The sequence below is a fragment of the Odocoileus virginianus genome, chromosome 10 (assembly GCF_023699985.2).
Source record: "Odocoileus virginianus isolate 20LAN1187 ecotype Illinois chromosome 10, Ovbor_1.2, whole genome shotgun sequence".
Classification (NCBI taxonomy): Eukaryota; Metazoa; Chordata; class Mammalia; order Artiodactyla; family Cervidae; genus Odocoileus; species Odocoileus virginianus.
The window spans coordinates 27,479,564-27,498,837 of record NC_069683.1 but is presented as its reverse complement, the minus strand read 5'-3'; the positions used below and the strand labels follow the sequence as shown (position 1 = coordinate 27,498,837).

Here is a 19,274-nt window from a genome sequence, read left to right as displayed (position 1 = left end):
AGCCCTATGGTCCTCGGGCTGGAGGCAGAAGCTCCCACTCGAGGAATCAGAGGCTGTGAGAGAGCTGGGATCTGAGGCTCCAGCCCTGGGAGGGCAGCCGCACCCATGCCAAGCCCCAGCCTCCTACCTCCTTGTCCAGGGAGGCCTCCAGATGCAAGGGCTTGTCTGACATGAGGAACTGCCTGGTGGTCTCGGCCGTGGGCTGGGGGCCAGGCCTCTCTGGGGCATACTGGACCTTCCGGATGACCAGGCGCACAGAATTCCTAGTGGACACGGGCAGAGCAAACGATGACCAGAGTCCCCCGCCTCCATCCCCTTCCCTTGCGACCCTCACATCCTTCTCTTGCTCAAGAGATTGCATGGTTCCCATATCCTTGGACCCCAGTCCAAACTGCAGAGGTTGGCACAGGGCCCTGTTACCATCTGGTTCCACTCCAACCTCCTCCATCCTGGGAGTCCCCAGCCTTCTCTAGTCTTCTCTTTTCACTCTCATGCTTGATGGTCCCTCTAGTCCTATTTCTGAAGCTTTGCATACCCCGAGTCCCAACTTATAACACTCTCTTCTGGCTTCTGCCCTCACTTGCTTCCTTCTGCAAGGCTCAGCCAAACACCTGTTCTTTCAGCAAACTTCCTAGATCCACCCACTCTGATCTTTTCCTGGCCTGAACTCCCATCACATCAGAGGCCAAACCATCCCAAGACAGTACTGTATGTGGACCTGTGTTTTGATAGCCAGCAGGATGCTTCCCTGGTAGCTCAGTTGCTAAAGAATCCACCTGCAATGTAGGAGACCTGGGTTCGATCCCTGGGTCAGGAAGATCCCCTGGAGAAGGAAATGGCAATCCACTCCAGTATTCTTGCCTGGAAAATTCCATGGACAGAGGAGCCTGGCGGGCTACAGTCCATGGGGTCACAAAGACTCAGACATGACTTAGCAATTAAACCACCACCACCAGGATGCTAAGAAAGGGACCATGTTTCACTTTCTGATTCCCTTATGTCGCTAATGGTATGAGCCTTTTAAGGCAGGGGTTCCCAACCTCCTGTATATAATGCCTGATGATCAAAGGAGGAGCTTATGTAATAATAATGGGAAAACAGTGCATAATAAATGCAATGCATTTGAATCATCCCTAAACCATCCCCCACCCAGCCACCAACCTTGGTCCACAGAAAAACTGTCTTCCATGAAACCAGTTCCTGACTCCAAAAAGGTTGGGGACTCCTGCTTTAAGGACAGAAGTTTTTGTCTAAGTTGTTCACTGCTGTATTCTCAGTATCTAAGACAGTGCTGGCTGCCATATAATAAATACCTACTAAATAGCTATTAAATAAAAATACACACAGGGGACAAGGGCCCCAGGAAGATTCAAGGACGTGGAGAGGTGATAGAATTCAGTGACGGGGGCGTGGATTCCGTTAGGGGGAGGGAGGCCAGTACAGAGCATAAAGACTCGGTGAGAGGATGGACACTCAAGAGACGAGGTGGGCCTCAATGAACATGGTGAGCTCAGGGAAGAAACAGGGCCAGGAAGATTTGGTGAGGGGGTGGGGACTCAGTCAGGTGGTGTCCCAGCATTCCCACTTCTCAAATAAGCCACCTCCATTTCCTACAGCTGGATAACCAAAGTTGAAGTCCCAGCTCTTGGACTTCCCTGGCAGTCCAGTGGCTAAGACTTTGCCTTCCAATGCAGGGGGTGTAGGTTTCATGCCTAGTTGGGGAGCTAAGATCCTACATGTCTCACGGCCAAAAAACCAAAACATAAAACACAGGCAATATTGTAACAAATTCAATAAAGTCTTTAGAGATGATCTACATGAAAAAGAAATCATTTTTTTAAAGCCCTAATTCTCCCCTTACTAATTATATGACCTTGAGTAAATTAACCTCTATGCCTCAGTCTCCTCATCTGTAAAATGGTGACGATGGCAGGAACAACTTCTTAGGGCTGCTGTGAGGATTGAATGAGTTTGTACATGTCCATCACTTTGAACTGTGTCTGGTGCCTAATAAGCTGCTAAGTGTGAGTTGTTCTATCATTATTAGCAAATTCTGGTGTGGACTTAAAATGTCAAATTGGTAATAGGTTGAGAGTGCTGGCTCTCAATGTTGCCTCCCCTTCCTTGCTCTAGGTAGGCTACTTACCACAATCTACACCCCTCTTCCTTTCTCCTGGTCTCAAGTCTTAAGAAGAAATGGGGAACAGAGAAGCAAGGGACAAGGGTCCCATCTCCCTACACACTGTAAGTTGCCCGAGTTAGAGATGTGCAATGCATCATATGACCATCAGGTGGCAAACTCAGCCCACTCCCTAAGAGGATGCTGCATCCTCTGGAAGCCTGCAGCAGGACACAGAGTTGGGGACCCTGGCCAGCCTTGCCAGGAGGCAAAACAAAGCCCGACCCCAGGAGGGGCAGGTATGAAAGCAGGGTTGGGCAGCTCACCCCATAAATCAGGGTCAGCTATTTCTGGCTGCTAGCCTGGGCTGTCTGTCTGCCCAGGGCTGTGTCTCTCCAGGAAAATGCTTCCCCTCTCTGAGACATGGCGGACCTCCTCTGTCTGCCCTGGGTGGGTTCACTTTCTCCCCTTCCCTCCCCTGTTCAGAAGCCTCTATTGACACCCCCTACCCCACCCCCACAACCTCCTGCTGATGACCTCCCAGAAGAACTGGGAAATGGGGGTCCAAGCTGGCCGGGAAACATCTTGCTCACTGTTTAAAACAATCTGAATTTCAGGGTTTTTTCCAAAACAAAATTAAGGGACATGCAGTCTGGAGAGGAAGAGATTAGAGGCAGGGCGATAAGGGAAGTGGGTACAGTGATGCAAAGGAAAAAGTGCTGAGGCCTGAGTCAGGATAACGGAGCCACCTCCCCCAGGAAGCCCTCCCCACCTGCCCAGCCTTCCCCAGTGCCCTTGGAGTTTCCAAGGCTGGAATGCGAGGCCCCTCCTCTCCCACTTCCAGGCATTGTTCCTTCTGTCTTCCTCCTGACTGAACCGTGCGTGCCAGTCCTGTCTCCCTCCCTCTGCCAGCAGGCAGCCCGCACCCGGGCGGATAGAAGCTGCGCCCTCCTCACCGCTTGTGGATCTTCTCCTCCAGGTTTTCCGCACAGAAGGCTTTCACTTCATAGTCCACACCGCAGGCCTGCGGGGAGGGGTCGCTGACCTCAGAGGAGAAGGCCCGCTCTGCTGAGCACAGCTTGCCCACCCTCTCATTTAACGAGGCCACTGGGTGCGAAAATCAGTTCCCCTGCCCCAACCCCGTCGTCTGACTAGGAGCCCTGCACTCAGCCTGTGTGGAGCTGCCTCCCTCATCTGACCCTCCCACAGAGCTGCTCCCTGACCAGCTCCGCTCCAGAGTCCTGCCTGTCTGGGGGGCACTGTCCCCATCAAGGCAGTTGCCCAGAAATACCAAAAGCCCTTCAGTAGCCCTATTTAGGACCCCCACCACCACACAGACTCTGCACTGGGCACCCCTTGAGCATCTCGCCCCACCCTCTGGACCAAATGATGAGGCACATCCCACCACATCCATTTCACAGGCGAGGAAACAGGCTCCGAGCTCTGCGGCCTGGAACACCCGTGGGGTCATCTATGTCCGAGCCTCAGTTTCCACACCAGTGAGACAGTGATGACTGCACCTCCACACAGGGTTCGTGAGGCCAGACGGTTTTCCAGAGGACATTCGACAGCCAATACCAAGGCCAGTGAGGGTGACTCGGGAGAGGCCCTGGGCACATAACTCAGTGTAGGGGGTGAGGGTGATGCCATATGTGCCGCCCTGTCTGACAAGACTGCTTATCTGAGGTGGGACCAGCCTGGCTTACACACAAGGAGGCTTCTACAGGGAGAATTCCAGCACCCTCAAGACAGAGAGAGAGTCGGGGACCCGGGGACACAGTGTCCTGAGCCCAGAGAGATGCTCCCTCGGGGGTGACCCACCTTCCCTGTGTCTTCAGGTCCTGGCTGCAACGTCACAGAGCATGGGAGGTTCGGAGGGATCTGTTAAGAGGACAGAGAGACCTGTCATATTCACCACTGACCTCTCCATATCTCCCAGCCCCACACACATTCATCAGACCAGGGCCCCTAAGGACTGACCACATCCCTTCCATCAGACTAGGCAATTCACAGGACAGACCATGTTTACACCATCAGAACACACTAAGCTATGCCTCATGTTAGACTAGAAGCCACTGCAATAAAGCCAAGGATCTCAGTGCATCACAGCCCCCACAAAACAAGAGCTGAAAAGGTCTTTCTATGACGCGCACTGTGGTAAGTAGAATAATGGCCCCCTGAAGATGTTCACATTCTAATCTCCAAAACCTGTGATAATGTTACCTAAAAGGGCAAAAGGGTCTTACAGTGTAATTTGGTGAAGGATCCTAAAATGGGGAGATTACCCCGGATTAGCCAGGTGGGCCCACCGTAATCACAGTGTCTTTAACAGTGAAAGCAGGGAGCAGAAAAGTCAGCATCACAGTGATGGGATTCGGGAAAGACTGGACCTGCCATTGCTGGCTTTGAAGATGAAAAAGGGCTAGGCCAGGGGCCAAAGAATGTAAGCAGTTTCTAGCAGCAGGAAAAGGCAAGGAAGCAGTTTCTCTCCCAGAGCTCCAGAGAGAATGCAGCCCTGCTGACACTTGATTTTAGCCCATGAGAGCTGTTTTTGACTTCTGACCTTCAGAACTGTAAAATAACACATTTGTGTTCTAATTGGCAGGTTTAATTACCACTAGGTTTGCAATGGTTCGTTACAGCAGCCATAATATGTCTATAACAGAGAGGACGTCTCCTTATCCTCTCTCCTTCTCTGACTCTCACAGTCAGGGGATTTCATTGAATCACAGAATCAGAGTCTGAGAAACAGGAAATCTGAAAATCCAGAATCCTGGAGTGGAAAGGCAGCTGAGCAGGGAAATCCACTACTTGCCATTCTTGTTTGGGAGTTGGGTTGAAGCAGGGCAGCCAGTCTGAAGGAGGAGACAGCCTTGCAGTGACCCGGGGGCTAGAAAGGACTCCTTTCTCTGCAGCACCCCCCTTGACCCCTCCTTCTCCCACCGATGACCTGGACTTGGGAGGGTCCGGGTAGCAGTGCAGAGGTCAGGGTGACACCTCTGGCCATGGCCAGAGAAGAGACACTTACAGGGCAGCGTAAGTGCCAGTCCCTGCCCTTCCACGCTGGGGAAGCTGCGTGGCCTGGAGCTGCTGCCCCAGCTGCCCCCATGTGCCTGCCCAGAGGGCTTGCTAGAGGTGATGCCCTGGGGGCTGGCAGTCCCTGACCTCAAAGGTGAAAGGGTAGGCATGCTCGCCCAGCTTCTTAATGAGGCGCTCCTGCAGCCGTGTCAGGGGCTTCTTGTCCTCGGGGGCTGGCGGGAAAGACTGCACGTTGGCCACAAACAGGTCCTTGCGAAAGGTCAGGCCCAGGACATCCAGGTCTTCCCGGCCGTAGCGGAAGGCGCAGGTCAGCGTCACATAGACTGTGGGAGCAAGGGGGTGCTGAGGAGGGGCCAGGAAGGGAAGCAAACATGCCCCCACCCAGAGTGCCAGCTGCAGCCCGGGGAACCAGCTCCCCTGCCGGTCTCTCGGAGGCACGCGACTGTCCCAGGGCTCCTGCGGGGAGGGCGGTGCTGCCCCTGGGACAGGGGTGTTAGGTGCCTGGGCCCGGGAGGCGGGGGCTGACCGCTGGATGGGTTCAGTCCTTTTCCACCCCCACTGCAGTCCAGGCGTGTGTGCAGAGGGCCTGACAGGGTCGATGGGGGCCGGGCAGGAGCACGTTGGAGAAGAGTAGAGGGTGGGCAAACAAGTGCAAGGTGGTGTCTGGAAGGCCCAGTGTCTTGTTCCACCCAACTGCCACCTCCTGTCTTCCTGCTGACCTTAGACAATCCCTTGACTGCATCAGGAATAAGTCTTCTCTTCTGCACAATAAGACCCTAACTCCTGCTCCATGTGCATCCCCCGACCTTGCAACAGTCACCATGGGTGGATGTAAAAGGGCTCAGACATGAAAAGGGTCTCCCAAAGTGGGTACAGGCGGGGCTGCCCCAGGATGCTGGAGCAACTGCTCTGATGCTGACTGGAGCCGTCATGGGAAGAACCCATGGGGAGGGGCAGGGATGGGCTTGTTGCCTCTCTTATTGCCAGTGTTCTGCCGGAGAGTCAGAAAGGCCCCAGTCTGCAGGTCAGGCAGGGGGCAGGGGCCACAGCTCACCTCTCCTCTCCTTGAGATACTCCGGATCCACGAGAACCACTCCATCTGGAGGAAGGACAGAGAGTGAGCAGACATGACCTCAAACTTCTGAGCCCCAAACACCAGGCTAAATTCAAACCCAGCCATTTGTCTGTTCACAAGCATCGTGAGGGCTTCCCTGGTGGCACAGTGATGAAGAGTCCGCCTGCCAATGCAGGAGACACGGGTTAGATCCCTGATCCGGGAAGATCCCACATGCTGCAGAGCTACTAAGCCCGTGCGCCACAGCCGCCGAGCTGGTGCTCTAGAGCCTGGGAGCCACAACTACGGAGCCCTCGCACTGGACATACGAGAGCCCGAGCGCCCAGAGCCTAGGCTCCATAGCAAGAAAACCACCACAACGAGAAGTCCAAGCACTGCAACTGGAGAGTGGCCCCTGCTCCCTGCAGCTAGAGAAAAGGCCAAACAGCGATGAAGACTCAGCACAGTCAAAACTAAATAAAATTACTATAAGCAAAACAAAAGCATCATGAGAGAAATGGGAAGGCCAGCAGCTGGTGAATGTTACCGCCCCCCCTCCACCCACTGACCCAGGCTGGCCTGACAAATCAGATCACAACTATAGGCAGGTTATTTAACTTCTCTTTCTTCATCTGTTAGTCAGAATAGTAAGATGGGTTCAAAACCCCAATATCAGGTATACTGTGGAATTCAGAAGTTTTGAATTATAGAAAGGCCATGTGATCCCTCTTCCATATCTTCTCTAATGCCTCCTGCCAGCTCTGGGGCAGCACCCCTTGTCTAGCCCATTAAAACCTCTGCAGGGAAACTTTTTTCACCAAGAGGCTAACTAAGGCATCAGTCGCCTCCCACCAGTTCAGGTCAGGTCTGCCACTAGATGAATTCTGTGTCAAACTCATGAACAACTTGGGGCTCTCAGAGCTTCTGGATTCAGGATTTGCAGACCTGTAGTACCCACCTCATAGGGCTCCTGTGAGGGCTAAATGAATTAATACATTTAAAGTATTACTCAGTGCCTGGCACATGTGATCACGGAGAATGTCCCAAGACCTGACCTTGGGAGTACAGAGTCCAGTTGAAGACAAAGGATGCTCTCTCTGCCCAGAACCCCAGGAAGCCAGGCTTGGGGGTCACCCTCTTGCCTGGCATCCCCAGTCTAACCCACAGCCATCTCCACCCCCCACTGACCCCCACAGCTGGCCACTCAGGGAACCTCAGAGGCCACATTAGAAAGTGAGTGCCCAGAGAGCTCCCAGTCCTTTCCCCATGCTGGGCAGGTCCAAGGGATCAGGGGAGTGCCCATCGTGTGCCCAGAGCCCACCACGCATCTTCCCTTCTTTGACTATGGGGCTTCCTCTGGGCCTGGGCACCAGGGATGGAGTGTAAACTCAGTAGAGAGGGCATCCCAGCAAGGATACTACCTGAGCCAGGGGTGTCAGGAAGGCTCCCAGGGGTGAGGGAGCTTGAGGCAGGTCTTAAAGGCAAGTGAAGGTAGTCAATTAGATGACCAGGGGACAGCCCAAGGTCGGCAGTGGGAAGAGTGTAACTCTGGGGCTTGGGAGAGCAGATCCTGGAGGTTGCTGGAGGAAGGAGAGACGGGCTGTTTTCTGTTTGTTTGTTTTTGCTTTTCAGCTATGCAGCATGTGGGATCTTAGTTCCTTGACCAGGGATGGAACCCACACCCTCTGCATTGGAAGGGCAGAGTCTTAACCACTGGACCAACTGGGAAGTCCCCAGGCTTGCTGACCTTAAATGTCCTGTCTATGAGGCCAGGGAGCTCAGACTTGCCCCTGAGTTTGCAGGGGAACCAGGACGACAGTGAAGCATCGGGGAGACATAATCAGCTCAACGATGTAAGGGAGAAGTTTTTCTCACTGCGGGTCATTTGATCAACTTGGTATGACGCCCCAGCACTCTCTGGGATCTACAGGGCCGAGCACAGGACCTGGCATGAAGTAGGTGCTCTGTGAACACTGGCTGAATGGTTTTCAGGGTGCCTATGTGTGCTAGGACAGCCAGATCCCCCCTGCCCTTCTCCCCAGACCCCATGATGCCCAGCCCCTGTGACCCCGCTGCTATTCTTAAAGGCTAAAGGGTGTGAACAGCCCCGGCCTCAGACAGCCCATAGGAAACTTTGCCTTGGCCACAAGTAAGCAGGCCACAGGTGAACACAGGGATGTTTGTTCCCCACCTCCAAGTTCATCAGGGAGATGGAAATGGCAGAGAGGCCAGTGAGCTTCAGAGAACACCCAACAGGCTGGAAGGAAAAGTAGGGCTATCTGGCTCCAGGCCAGGAAGGGAGGGGCTCACAGTAGAGCTGGACTCTGCAGCCCACAGCCTGCACAGCGACCCCAGGGACCCGCCAAGCCTCCTGCCCCAAGGTCACAAAGACCTTCCCCCCAGCGAGCTGACACCTGGCACTCTGCTCCACCTGCTCCCACCTGGGCTCTGGAATCACACATCTGTCCTGCTCTCTTGACCCCAGGACACATTCTTTGTGAATTTTTCCCCCAAGCAATACATCCCACTTTCTTCATCTGGACTTAGCCTCCTGCAGTTCTCTTGGCCCATCCTCCCAACCTGTCACCTTCTTTGGTCTCACCCGGGTTTGTTCATGTCCCTCTTCAATCATTTAACCTCTCTGGGTCTCACTGTCCACGTCTGCAAAATAGGGTTAATCCTGAGCCTCCCTCCCTCAAACAAGTTATAGGAAGAGACGACGAGATCGAGGTTCTTTAAGGAGAGTTACAGTTCTTAGAATCCTAACTGGAGGTGATTTTGCCCCCCAAGGGATATCTGGCAATGTCTAAAAACATTTCTGATTGCCATACTGGGATGGGGGGATTCCCAGTGTCTAATGGGTAGAGGCCAGGAATGCTGCCAAGTATCCTTCAACACATGGGATGGCCCTGCCAGCAACGAATGATCCAATCCAAAACCTCAAGAGTGCTGAGGTTGAGAGAAGCCCTGAAGTGGAAAAAGTCCTTGGAAGGTGCCTTCAGCCACAGCCCAGCCTCCTGGTCAGTGAAGAGAGCCTCCATTTCACAAGCCCCTAGATTTTCTTTCCACCTCCCACCCTTTGCCATCAGCAGGGAGCAGAACAAAGTACCTGTGGAGCCAGACTGCCCAGGTTTGAATCCAGGTTCCTCAATCTACTAGCTCTGTGACCTGGAGGAAGTCACTTAACCCTCTGTGCTTGGGATGGTAATAATAGTAGTTGCCCCAGTGTTGGGTACACAGTAAGTCTCATGTTAAGTGGTGGCTGCTGTCGTCAACATTCTCATCGTCCTTATCATCAGGGTGCTCACCCCACTTCTTACCTCTGTCCTTCCCACAACGTCCTCTCACAGGCCCCTCAGCTGAAGAGGAAAGCAGCTGCTTGGTTAGCCTTTGCTGACTGGAGCCAAAAGCCACACACATCCTATTCTTGGCACCAGGCCCCTCTGGAGACCTGAAGGCTATTCCTGGGCCACTCCAACCTTCCCTTCTCTGGGAGGGGCCGGACCAGCCCTGCCTCCCCCTCCTCTCTCTCTGGCCTCCAGGGACTCACCCACGGGCTCCACGAGGTCGATGTGGTCCACAAAGTCCCGCTTTCCCAGATAGACGGTGAGCTGGGGAAGAGAGGCACAGAGGGTGTTAGCAGCTATGGGCCCCAGCCCCGGAGGAGACCCTGGGAGCTGCCCTCAAACTCCCTGGACCCAACCCTAACCCTCATCATCGAAATCCTAACTGGACTTGGACCTGATCCCCAGTCCTAGGAATAATAAGGCCTTGCATAAACTTTAAAGCACATGTTTATCCCAAAACCCTGCAAAGAAGTTCTTGTTCCCATTTTGCAGATGAGGACACTGAGGCCTGCGGGGATCTTCACACCAAGCACCACTGAGGGTGCCCTGGCAGCAGCAAAGGCGCTTGCTGATGGGAGTGCTGGGTGCATCTCTGAGAGGAGGGGGACCCCAAGCAGGGCCAGTGGCACCGCGAGGTGTGGGGGCTCTGAGCACTGAGCTCTGAGCCCTTCGTAGCTCCCGCCTCTGTGCAGTCTGCAGGGATCCACTCAAACAAGGCCTTGTTCTCCAAGGCTGTGAGCCCGTGCCCTGCTGGTTGCCAGCCTTCAGGGGAGAACCCCAGAGCTAGAATCCAGAGTGTCATTCCAGATGTTCTCTACTCCTCCACAATCCCTAAATGCTGATGATTGACCCTCCATCAGATTTCTCTGTCTTCACAGCCACACTTGACAGGATTATGCACCAGATCCTTGATTATCTACTGCCTGGAGCCTCCCACACCTGTGACCTTTTCTCCCCACCTCAGCCAGACTGGTCATCCTAAAATGCAAATCTAACCATGGAAGTCTGGTCTGAAAACACTCTAATGGTTCCTCAGTGTCCAGAAGCAAGATGACAAATGAGTTTCATCCCAAATGTCAACTCTGACTGATTGGTAGGGGCTGCCTGGGGCCCCAGGTTGAGAAGAACCCAAGATGGAATATCACCTCAGCAGGAAAGGGGGGCCAGTGACTGGTGATGTCTGCCGTGGGTGCAGAAGGGGGGCGTGGGCACACACATGATGTCATCTGCCAGCCCCAGCCAGGAGTCCAAGCTCCTAAGCCCAACTCCCAGACTCCAGGACCCAGCTCTGCCACCCCCCACCTAAGTTCCCGCTCCCTCTGCTCCCCTCTTGGCACCCAGATGACCTGTGATTTATGTTCATGCCTTGAATGCTCTTTTCCTCCCTACCTTGCCTGGGAGTGCATCTCTCCTCGGGGAAACCATCCCTGACCACCCAGGCTGGGTCTGCAGCCCCCACCCACTCCTCTACTGCACACTTGCACTTTATATTGATCAGTTTTTCTATGTCTGCCTTCCCCATCTGGCTGTGAGGGGTATGAGCTGTGCCTTATTTTTATCTCAGTACACCCCACCCCAACCCCCATAGGCTCAGCCTTGACCTGACAAATGGGTATGTCAGTCATACCCATTTGCTGACCTGCGAGGAAAGTAGGATGGGGCCTGGGGCTGTGTTAAGAAAGAGAGTGGGGCGAGCCCTGGGAGCTGCCCTGGATAACAGGGTTCAGTAGAGGCTCCGGGGGCCGCTCATGCCAGAGGACTCGGTTCCCCTGAGGCCCTTGGCACTGGCTCTAATTATTGCACTCACAAGGCAAGGCAGCCGCTCTGGAATAGGCTGTGTCTCCCCATGCCAGGGCAGGGGCGTCCTAAATTCCAGGGGTGTTGTACCGCCCCCCTCAGACAGACAGTTTGCTGAGAGGGCCCCTGTCACTGTAGTCAAGGGAGGACAGGGCTGTGTCTCCCCCTCGGGCAGGATGTGCCAGTCCTTTACGGCAGTAAAGATGCCTAAGAGAGGAGGAGAGTTTGGGGACAGAGAGGAGCCGGGGTGGGGCTGCCACAGACTCACCTTTCCATTGGGGCTCGCCTTCTTGAACACCCTGGGGAGAGAAAGAGTGGGAAGGTCAGGTTAGCATATCCTGCCAGGAGGAAGGTGCCTTCAGGGCATCTCTCAGCAGGACCAGAACAAGGGGCCTGGAGTGACTTGCAGGCACCATACAAGCGCTGAGAGCATCATTGGGTCTCACCATCTCCACCACCCTGAGACACCGTGCTTGCCTTCATAGCTCCCCGGGGCACCCTCGACAGCCCCCTTGGTCTATTCCTCACCCAGCAGGTGGAGGGACACAGGTCAGACCACCCCATTTCACACAGAGGCACAGCCCTGTGTGACTGCCCGCCTCCTTTACCTCTCAGCATCACCTCTCCCACTCCCTCCAGCCCCCTCCAGCCACAAGCCTGCTTGCCTTTCCTCCAACACACCAAGGCACTCCTTGCCTCAGTGGTCAGTCGCTTTTCCCTGGGACGCTCTCCCCGCATAGATCCGCCTGCATCCGCTGGCCCAGCCCTGCACGTTATGTGATGAAGCTTCACCCTGCGCCTGCCCAGCAGTCCCAGTGCCCTCACTGTACCTTCCCTTCTCCCACAGCACCACTGCTCCCTAACCCACTGCACAGCTGACTCTGGGGTTACTGTAGCCCTGGCTGTGAGCTCCACGAGGGCAGGGATCTTTGTCTCTCGTCCTCGGCTGCATCCCAAGCCCCTAGGATGGTACACCTGGTAGGTATTCGATACACCTGTGTTCACGAATGGCAGGAAGCCAGCACTCAGTAAATATTAGTTGAGAATATGAATGAATGAATCAGGGAAGGAACCAACTGAAGCATGAGGCCCGGAAGGGAGGGGATCCGCCTGGGATGGCACAGCAGAGCACAGGACTCAGAGTCAGACGAGGTGGTCCCCTGCAGCTCCTCCTGGTCTCTCCCCGAGCCTGGTCTGGGAGTCCCCCACCTGACCCCCAGCATCCAGTGCCAGAACTGCTCTGAGGAATGTTGAGAGCAGAGAGAATAAAGGTAGAGACAGAGACCCAGAGACAAGAGCATGTTAGAGGAGGGCAAGGAGGAAAGGAGGGAGAGGAAAGGGATGCTGGCCCTGGAGGTGTGACAGTAAAAGATGGAATGAGAGATCATAAAACAAACAGAGAGCAAGAGAGAGTCACAGAGAGATGGAGCAGACACAGTGGCAAAGCAGCCACTAAGAGGGGCTGGGGGTCTAGCAGGCCTCCAGGGCAAGGCGGGGTGAGGCCCACAGTGTCACAGCGACAGCAAGTCCACCGAGAGGGAGAGTGAGGTTGTGGCTTTGTGCTGCCTCCATAGCACCCCCACCTCATCACTCCCACCCCTTACTTCCAGGGTCCAAGGGACCACTGATGGGTCTGAGCTTGGCTTGCAAATAGGAGCCTAGCACATCCCTCCCTCACCTCCCCTAGGAGTTCTGGGTTTTTTCCTCCTCATAAATATTTATCATTGTTTGGAGTGTGAAGATGCCACAGTCAGCTGGGGCATAATAATTACTAAAGTGAGAAAAAAATATATATACAGATGACACGATTTGAACCAACGGCCCCCACACCAAGGCTGGACCTGCAGAGGAGACCAAGGAAGTGACATGCCACCGAAATCCCCGCTGCTTCCAGAAGCCTCAGTCCGTCCCTCGGGAGCCCCCGGGTCAGAGGGAAAGGAGAGGCCACAAACGGCTGAGGCCACGAAGAACTGAGTCAGGAGAAGCCATCCCAGGGACCCCTGAGAGGGACTAGGGGCACCCTGGTCACAAGAGGCTGGGGGGGGGGGCAGGGGGCAGCTAGGAGGAGTGATAGGGAAAGAGGGAAGGAAGGCGGGTAGGAAAAAAGTAAAAAGGAACTAACATTTAAAAGAAGGAACTAGCATTAGTTGAGTGCCCAATTAATTACTTCTCATTACAGCACTGTGAAATGAGCATTATAATTCTAATTTTATGGATAATAAGCTTAAGGTTCAGAGAGATATAGGAATTTTCCCAGAAGCACACAGCCAGCAAAGGGGCTAATAAGTCAGGATTCAGAACCAGTTCTGCCTGGCTGCCTTCTGACAGTATACAAGGAGGCAGGTAATTTTATGTTCAACCCTGCTGCTTTCCTAAAGCAGGTGTTTTTATCAGCATCAAGAATAACAGAAAAGAGGGGAATTGAGGACAGGAGGAGGGGGAAGTAACGAAAGAGTGAGTAATGGGCGAGGAGAGTGAGGATGACGAGGGGCAGGCAGCCCGGCCAGCCCAGCGCTGGGGGACGTCCTGCAGCTAACTCAGTCAGCCCCAGGCCACATCCTCTGGGAGCAGGACGCTGATAGCCTCCTCAGACAACAAAAGCAGCAGCTGCCCATGCCCTCTAGGCTTGTACACCCTTGTCACCGTCATGTCTCTGAGTATTTTCCCCAGAACACTGCTGTGAATCCTTCCACAAGCCCATTTCAGAGATGAGAAAACCGAGGCTCAAAGAGGTGAATGATGGCTGCTTGTCTCCAGAGCCCATGTCCTTTCCACTCGGTCCCACAGCCAAACAGTCCCTGAAACAACTCCACTGGCTTCCTGACCCCAACACTGTCAGGAAAAACGGCCCATGTAGGGGTGCTTCCAGTTCACCAGGACCCCCACCTGTGCAACACCTCACAGATGGCTTCTGTCTGTCCACTTTGAAGAGCAAGCACAAACATGCAAGACTGAAGTCAAAGGCAAACTTGCAGACTGAGGGATGCCTGGATTTGGTTCATTCCCAAGTCCAATCTATGCCCCGCAAGCCTGATCCTCAGAGCTAAAGCTGGGTCTCACACAAGAAATGCCACCGGCATTCTAGCTAAGTAAGACTCCCTGGAGAACAGGAACAAAAACCCACCAAGCAGAGCTCAAGAAAAGGAGACAGTATAGAAAGAAACAAAAATCTCACGGGAAGGATACGCAGGCAGGACGCACGGGGGCTGGAGCCAGCAACGGGAAAGCCATCAACCTCTCAGGCAGCGGCTCTCTCTCTCCACCTCTCCCCCTGGGGATGCATGTTCTCCTGCCTGCACTGCTCTCCTTGCGGCTGCTCCATTGTCTCTGTGGACCAATTCTCTGCTTACTCAGGGCTTTTCTGCCCCTCCATCATTTTGGCTTGCATGTGCCTCTCACTCTGACCCTGTTCTACTCTGCCTCTGCTCTGCTTCCCACTGTTAACTGGCTGAATGGCCCAATTCCAAATTCCCAGGAGAGGAATTCGATTGGTCAGTTTTGGTCAGGTGTCCCATGCCTGGGCCAATCAGCTAGGCGAAGTGTGTGTCACATGGCCCATCAGGCTTGGTCAGAGGAGGGTCGGTAGAGCAGTGTGTTTCAAACCAGGGGTCACAATCCATTAGTTGACAATGAAATCAACTTATAGAATTACCACTAGCACTTTTGTTGTTGTTGTTGTTGTTGTTGTTGTTGTTACTGAATGGAATAGAAGATATAAATATAAGGTGCAGATGGCAAGTAGTAGATATTATTGTATTTACCAACATTCCATCCCCTCTAAGGCTGGGCATATGTGTGGATCAAATTTCTCCAGTCTTGTGAAGTTAGATATGCCCATACAGCTTGCTCTGGCCAAGGAAATAGGAACAAAAATGCCATATGTCACTTCCAGGCAGAAGTATTTAAGGGCTGGTGCATGATGACCCCACGCTGTTTATATTCATTTTCTATGGAAGCTACAACAAATGATCACAAACTTAGTGGCTTACAACAGCATAAACTTAGTATCTGTTCACTAGGTTAAAATCATGGGGCTTCCCAGGTAGTTCAGGGGTAAAAAAAAAAAAAAAAAAAAAAAAAATCTGCCAGTGCAGGAAATGGTGATTTGATTCCTGAGGAGGAAATGGCAACCCACCCCAGTATTCTTGCCTGGAAAATTCCGTGGACAGAGAAGCCTGGCGGCCTACAGTCCATGGGGTAGCAAAGAGTCCATGAGTGAGCGACTGAGCTTGCATGCACAGGTTAAAATCAAGGTGTTGGCAGGGCTGCGTTCCTTTCCAGAAGCTCTAGGAGTAAATGTGTTTTCTTGCCCTTTCCACCCACATTCCATGTCTCAAGGCCTCTTCCTCCATCTTCAAAGCCAGCAACACCAGGTTAGGTTCTCATCACATTGCATCACTCTGACCTCCTCTTCTGCCTCCCTCTTCCACTTTTAGAGACCCTTATGAATACATGCAGCTCCCTACTTTAAGATCCACTAATTTTAGGAAACTCAATTCCATCTGCACTGTAATTCCCCTTTGCCATATGATATGACATATTCAAAGGTTCCAAGGATTAGGATATAAACATTGTTGGGGTGGGGGGGTGTTCTTCTGCCTACCGTGTTCTCTTTCCTCTATCATTGAAACCAGCAATGATCTGGATGGGGAAGCCTCCAGAGACTAAACCAGGGCTCTCCTGCTAAATGACAGACAGGGAGCATGACAGAAACCTCTTAAGCCACTAAGATTTGGGGGTTATTTGTAACTACAGCAGACCAGTTTCTCGTGACTAATTTTTTAAAAATTTAAGTGTCATTTAGTAAAACTTCTATTTCAGGTGAACTGAGTTACAATGTAAAATGAGTATCATGGTGCAAATTTTTAAATGTTTACAACCCACTGTTGTAGAGAGCATGCTTAGAACAAACATGCTCTACCAGTGTCTGTGCAGCCTATTAGATCCTATTTTCTGATTCTGCTGCTTTTCTGTGAGCTACCAGGCCTCCCAAATATCCATTTGTGCCTGTAGGGAGAAGCCTGAATCATGAGGGACCCAGAACAAAGTACCTTCCTGGACAGATTACCCAACATCCAAGAGTTTATCATTTTGTACAATACAGCCAAACAATGGGATATTGCATAGCACTGAAATTATGCCTGCATCTTTCATAACACAGGGAAATGCTTATGACAGAATATTAAGAAGAAATCAGGAACCAAAACAGTATGTTTGGCATGAGCTCAAATTTATACTCAATAAATATCCAAAACAAAGAAGGAGAAGACTGGAGGTCATTAAGATGGCAACACTCCTCAAACTTATCTATGAATTCAATGCAATACCTATAAAAATTTCAGCTGGATTTTTTTGCATTAATTGACAGGCCAATCCTAAAATTTATATGGAAATATTATAGTGAAGACAGTTTTTTTTAAATAAATTTTTATTGTAATTATTTGCTTGAGTGTCTCTGTCTCACTTTTCCCTCTTTTTTTGTCTGTTTTGTTTTGGCCATGCCTTGAGGCATTGTGGATCTTAGTTCCTTGACCAGGGATCCAACTTGTGCCCCCCACAGTGGAAGTGCAGAATCCTAACTACTGAACCACCAGGGAAGTCCCAAGACAATCTTGAAAAAAAAAAAACCAAAGTTGGAAGACTCAGACTTCTAAATTCAAAAGTTACTACAAAGCTACAGTAACCAAGATTGTGTGATCTTGGCATAAAGATAGACATAGAAATCAATGGAACAAAGTTGAGAGTCCAGAATTAAGCCCATATATTTACAGTCAATTGATTTTTAACAAGGGAACAAAGAGAAAACAAAGGAGATAAAATAGTCTTTTCAATAAATGATTCTTGGACAACTGGATATCCATATGCAAAAAAAAAAAAAAACCCAACCTCGCATCAGTTCCATCCCTGATGGAGGAACGAACTAAGATCTCACATGATGTAAGGCCCAGCAAAACAAAGAAAGAGAGAAAGGGGGAAAACTATAAAACTCTTAGAAGAAAACATATGTATAAATCTACATGACCTTGGATAAGGCAATGGTTTCTTAGACATGACATCAAAAGCACAGGCAACTAAAGAAAAAAGTAGATAAATTGCACTTTATCAAAATTAAAAATTTTGGAGTTTCAAAGGTCACTATCAAAAAAGTGAAAAAACAATCCACAGAATGGAGCAAATATTTTCCAATCATGTATCTAGTAAAAGTCTAGTATCCAGGATATATAAAGATCCTATTATGATTCAACAACAAAGAGGCAAATAATTAAAAATGAACTTGATTAAAATGAAGCAATGAATTTGAATAGTCATTTCTTCAAAGAAGGGATACAAGTAGCCAGTAAGCACATAAAAAGATGGTTAGTCACTGGGAAGATGCAAATTGAAGCCACAACAAGGGTATTCCCTGGTGGTCCAGTGGTTAGGATTCTGTGTTTCCACTGTCAAGGACCCCAGTGCGATCCCTGGTCAGGGAACTAAGGTCCCACAAGCTATGAAGCATGGCCGAAAAAAAAAAAAAAAAAAGAAAGCCACAATGAGATATTTCACACCCAACAGGAGACCTAGAATAGAAAAAAGGACAATAAACCTGTGTTATCAAGGATGTGGAGAAACAGGAACCCTCACACATTGCTGGTGGTTAACAAAGTGGTGCAGTCACTTTGGCCAACAGTCTGGCAGTTCCTGTGTACAACACCGAGTTAGCACATGACCCAGCAATCCCACTCCTAGGTAGAGACCCAAGAGGACTGAAAATGATGTCCACACACAAAAAATGTTCATAGTGGCAATATGCATAACAGTCACAGGCCACCAACTGGTGAATGTGTTTTTTATCTGTGGCATATATAGTCAATGGAGTATTATTCAACCATAAAAAGGGATGAAGCGCTGATTCATGCTACAACATGGATGAACCCTGAAAGGATCAACATTATATTTTAAGTGAAAGAAGCCAGACACAAAAAGCCATACACTGTTTGATCCCATTTATTTGAAATGTCCAGAATGGGCAACTACACAGAGACAGAAAGCAGTTTGGTGGTTGCCAGAGCCTGGTGGGAGGTGGGATGGGAAGTGATTGCCAATGGGTAGGAGTTTCTTTTGGGGGTGCTGAAAATTTTGGAATTAGATAGTGGTGATGGTTATACAACCCTGTGAAAATACTAAAAACCACTAAAACCGCAAATACTATGGTATGTAAATTATATCTCAGTTTCAAAAACAAACCCAATAAATGAATATAAGGAAAGGAAATGTGCCCAAATGTTAACAGGGGTTGAAGGATACCCATCTGTTCACCCACTCACTCCTTTATATCCCTTATTTTCCCATGTTGCACAATGAGCACAAATTACTTCATAAAGATGCAGGGCTTCCCTAACAAGACATGTCTCAAGTCTTAATGAAAAAATATTGAGTGACCCAAGAAAAAAAATACTGTAAGTGAAGTAGAGAAAATACGGATCCTATCACTCTGAATGGATGTTAGAATCTCTGATATTGCAACTTTACAATCCAGAGTCCATGTCTCTGTGATTCCTCGGACCCTTCCCCAGACCTGCTGTGTCAGCTGTTACAACTGTGTACCGTGCCTTCTCCTCAGTGTTCTCCTTCTCCAGGAAGCCTTCCCTGACTTCCCCTAAGTCGGGATTAACTGTTCCCTGACTCCCACACCCGATGTGTCCCCATCGCAGCATTTACAGACTGTAAAAGTCTGTTTACTCACCCTGCGCTTCCCTTACAAAACTTATGTGAGAGTGGAGACCTTATGACACTGGATCCCTGGGGGCACAGCATGATGCCCGGGCGACAGGAGGTGTAAAGAAATACAGGTGGAATGTTGTTGAATGAATGCCCTAAGAGAGAATTAGTCAAGAATGAGGATGAATGAAGTTTCAAAAGATGGTGGTAAGGATCC

At 51.0% G+C, this 19,274-nt stretch overlaps 1 protein-coding gene across 7 annotated transcripts in view; it reads right to left on the bottom strand.

The window, feature by feature from the left end:
• Window positions 1-19,274, bottom strand: part of ARRB1 (arrestin beta 1) — a 75,315-nt gene that overhangs the window by 11,921 nt on the left and 44,120 nt on the right. For 6 of the 7 annotated variants that reach the window (XM_020913587.2, XM_070473235.1, XM_020913588.2 and 3 more), the window contains exons 2-8: window positions 11,625-11,655; window positions 9,763-9,823; window positions 6,213-6,257; window positions 5,285-5,481; window positions 3,941-4,000; window positions 3,076-3,143; window positions 128-263 (exon numbers count right to left, since the gene is read on the bottom strand). In XM_020913587.2, the coding sequence (XP_020769246.1) occupies window positions 128-263; window positions 3,076-3,143; window positions 3,941-4,000; window positions 5,285-5,481; window positions 6,213-6,257; window positions 9,763-9,823; window positions 11,625-11,655 (598 nt within the window). Of the gene's footprint in view, window positions 1-127; window positions 264-3,075; window positions 3,144-3,940; window positions 4,001-5,284; window positions 5,482-6,212; window positions 6,258-9,762; window positions 9,824-11,624; window positions 11,656-14,531; window positions 14,783-19,274 lie in introns of those variants that run through there. The other variant, XM_020913585.2, reaches the window with a different exon arrangement.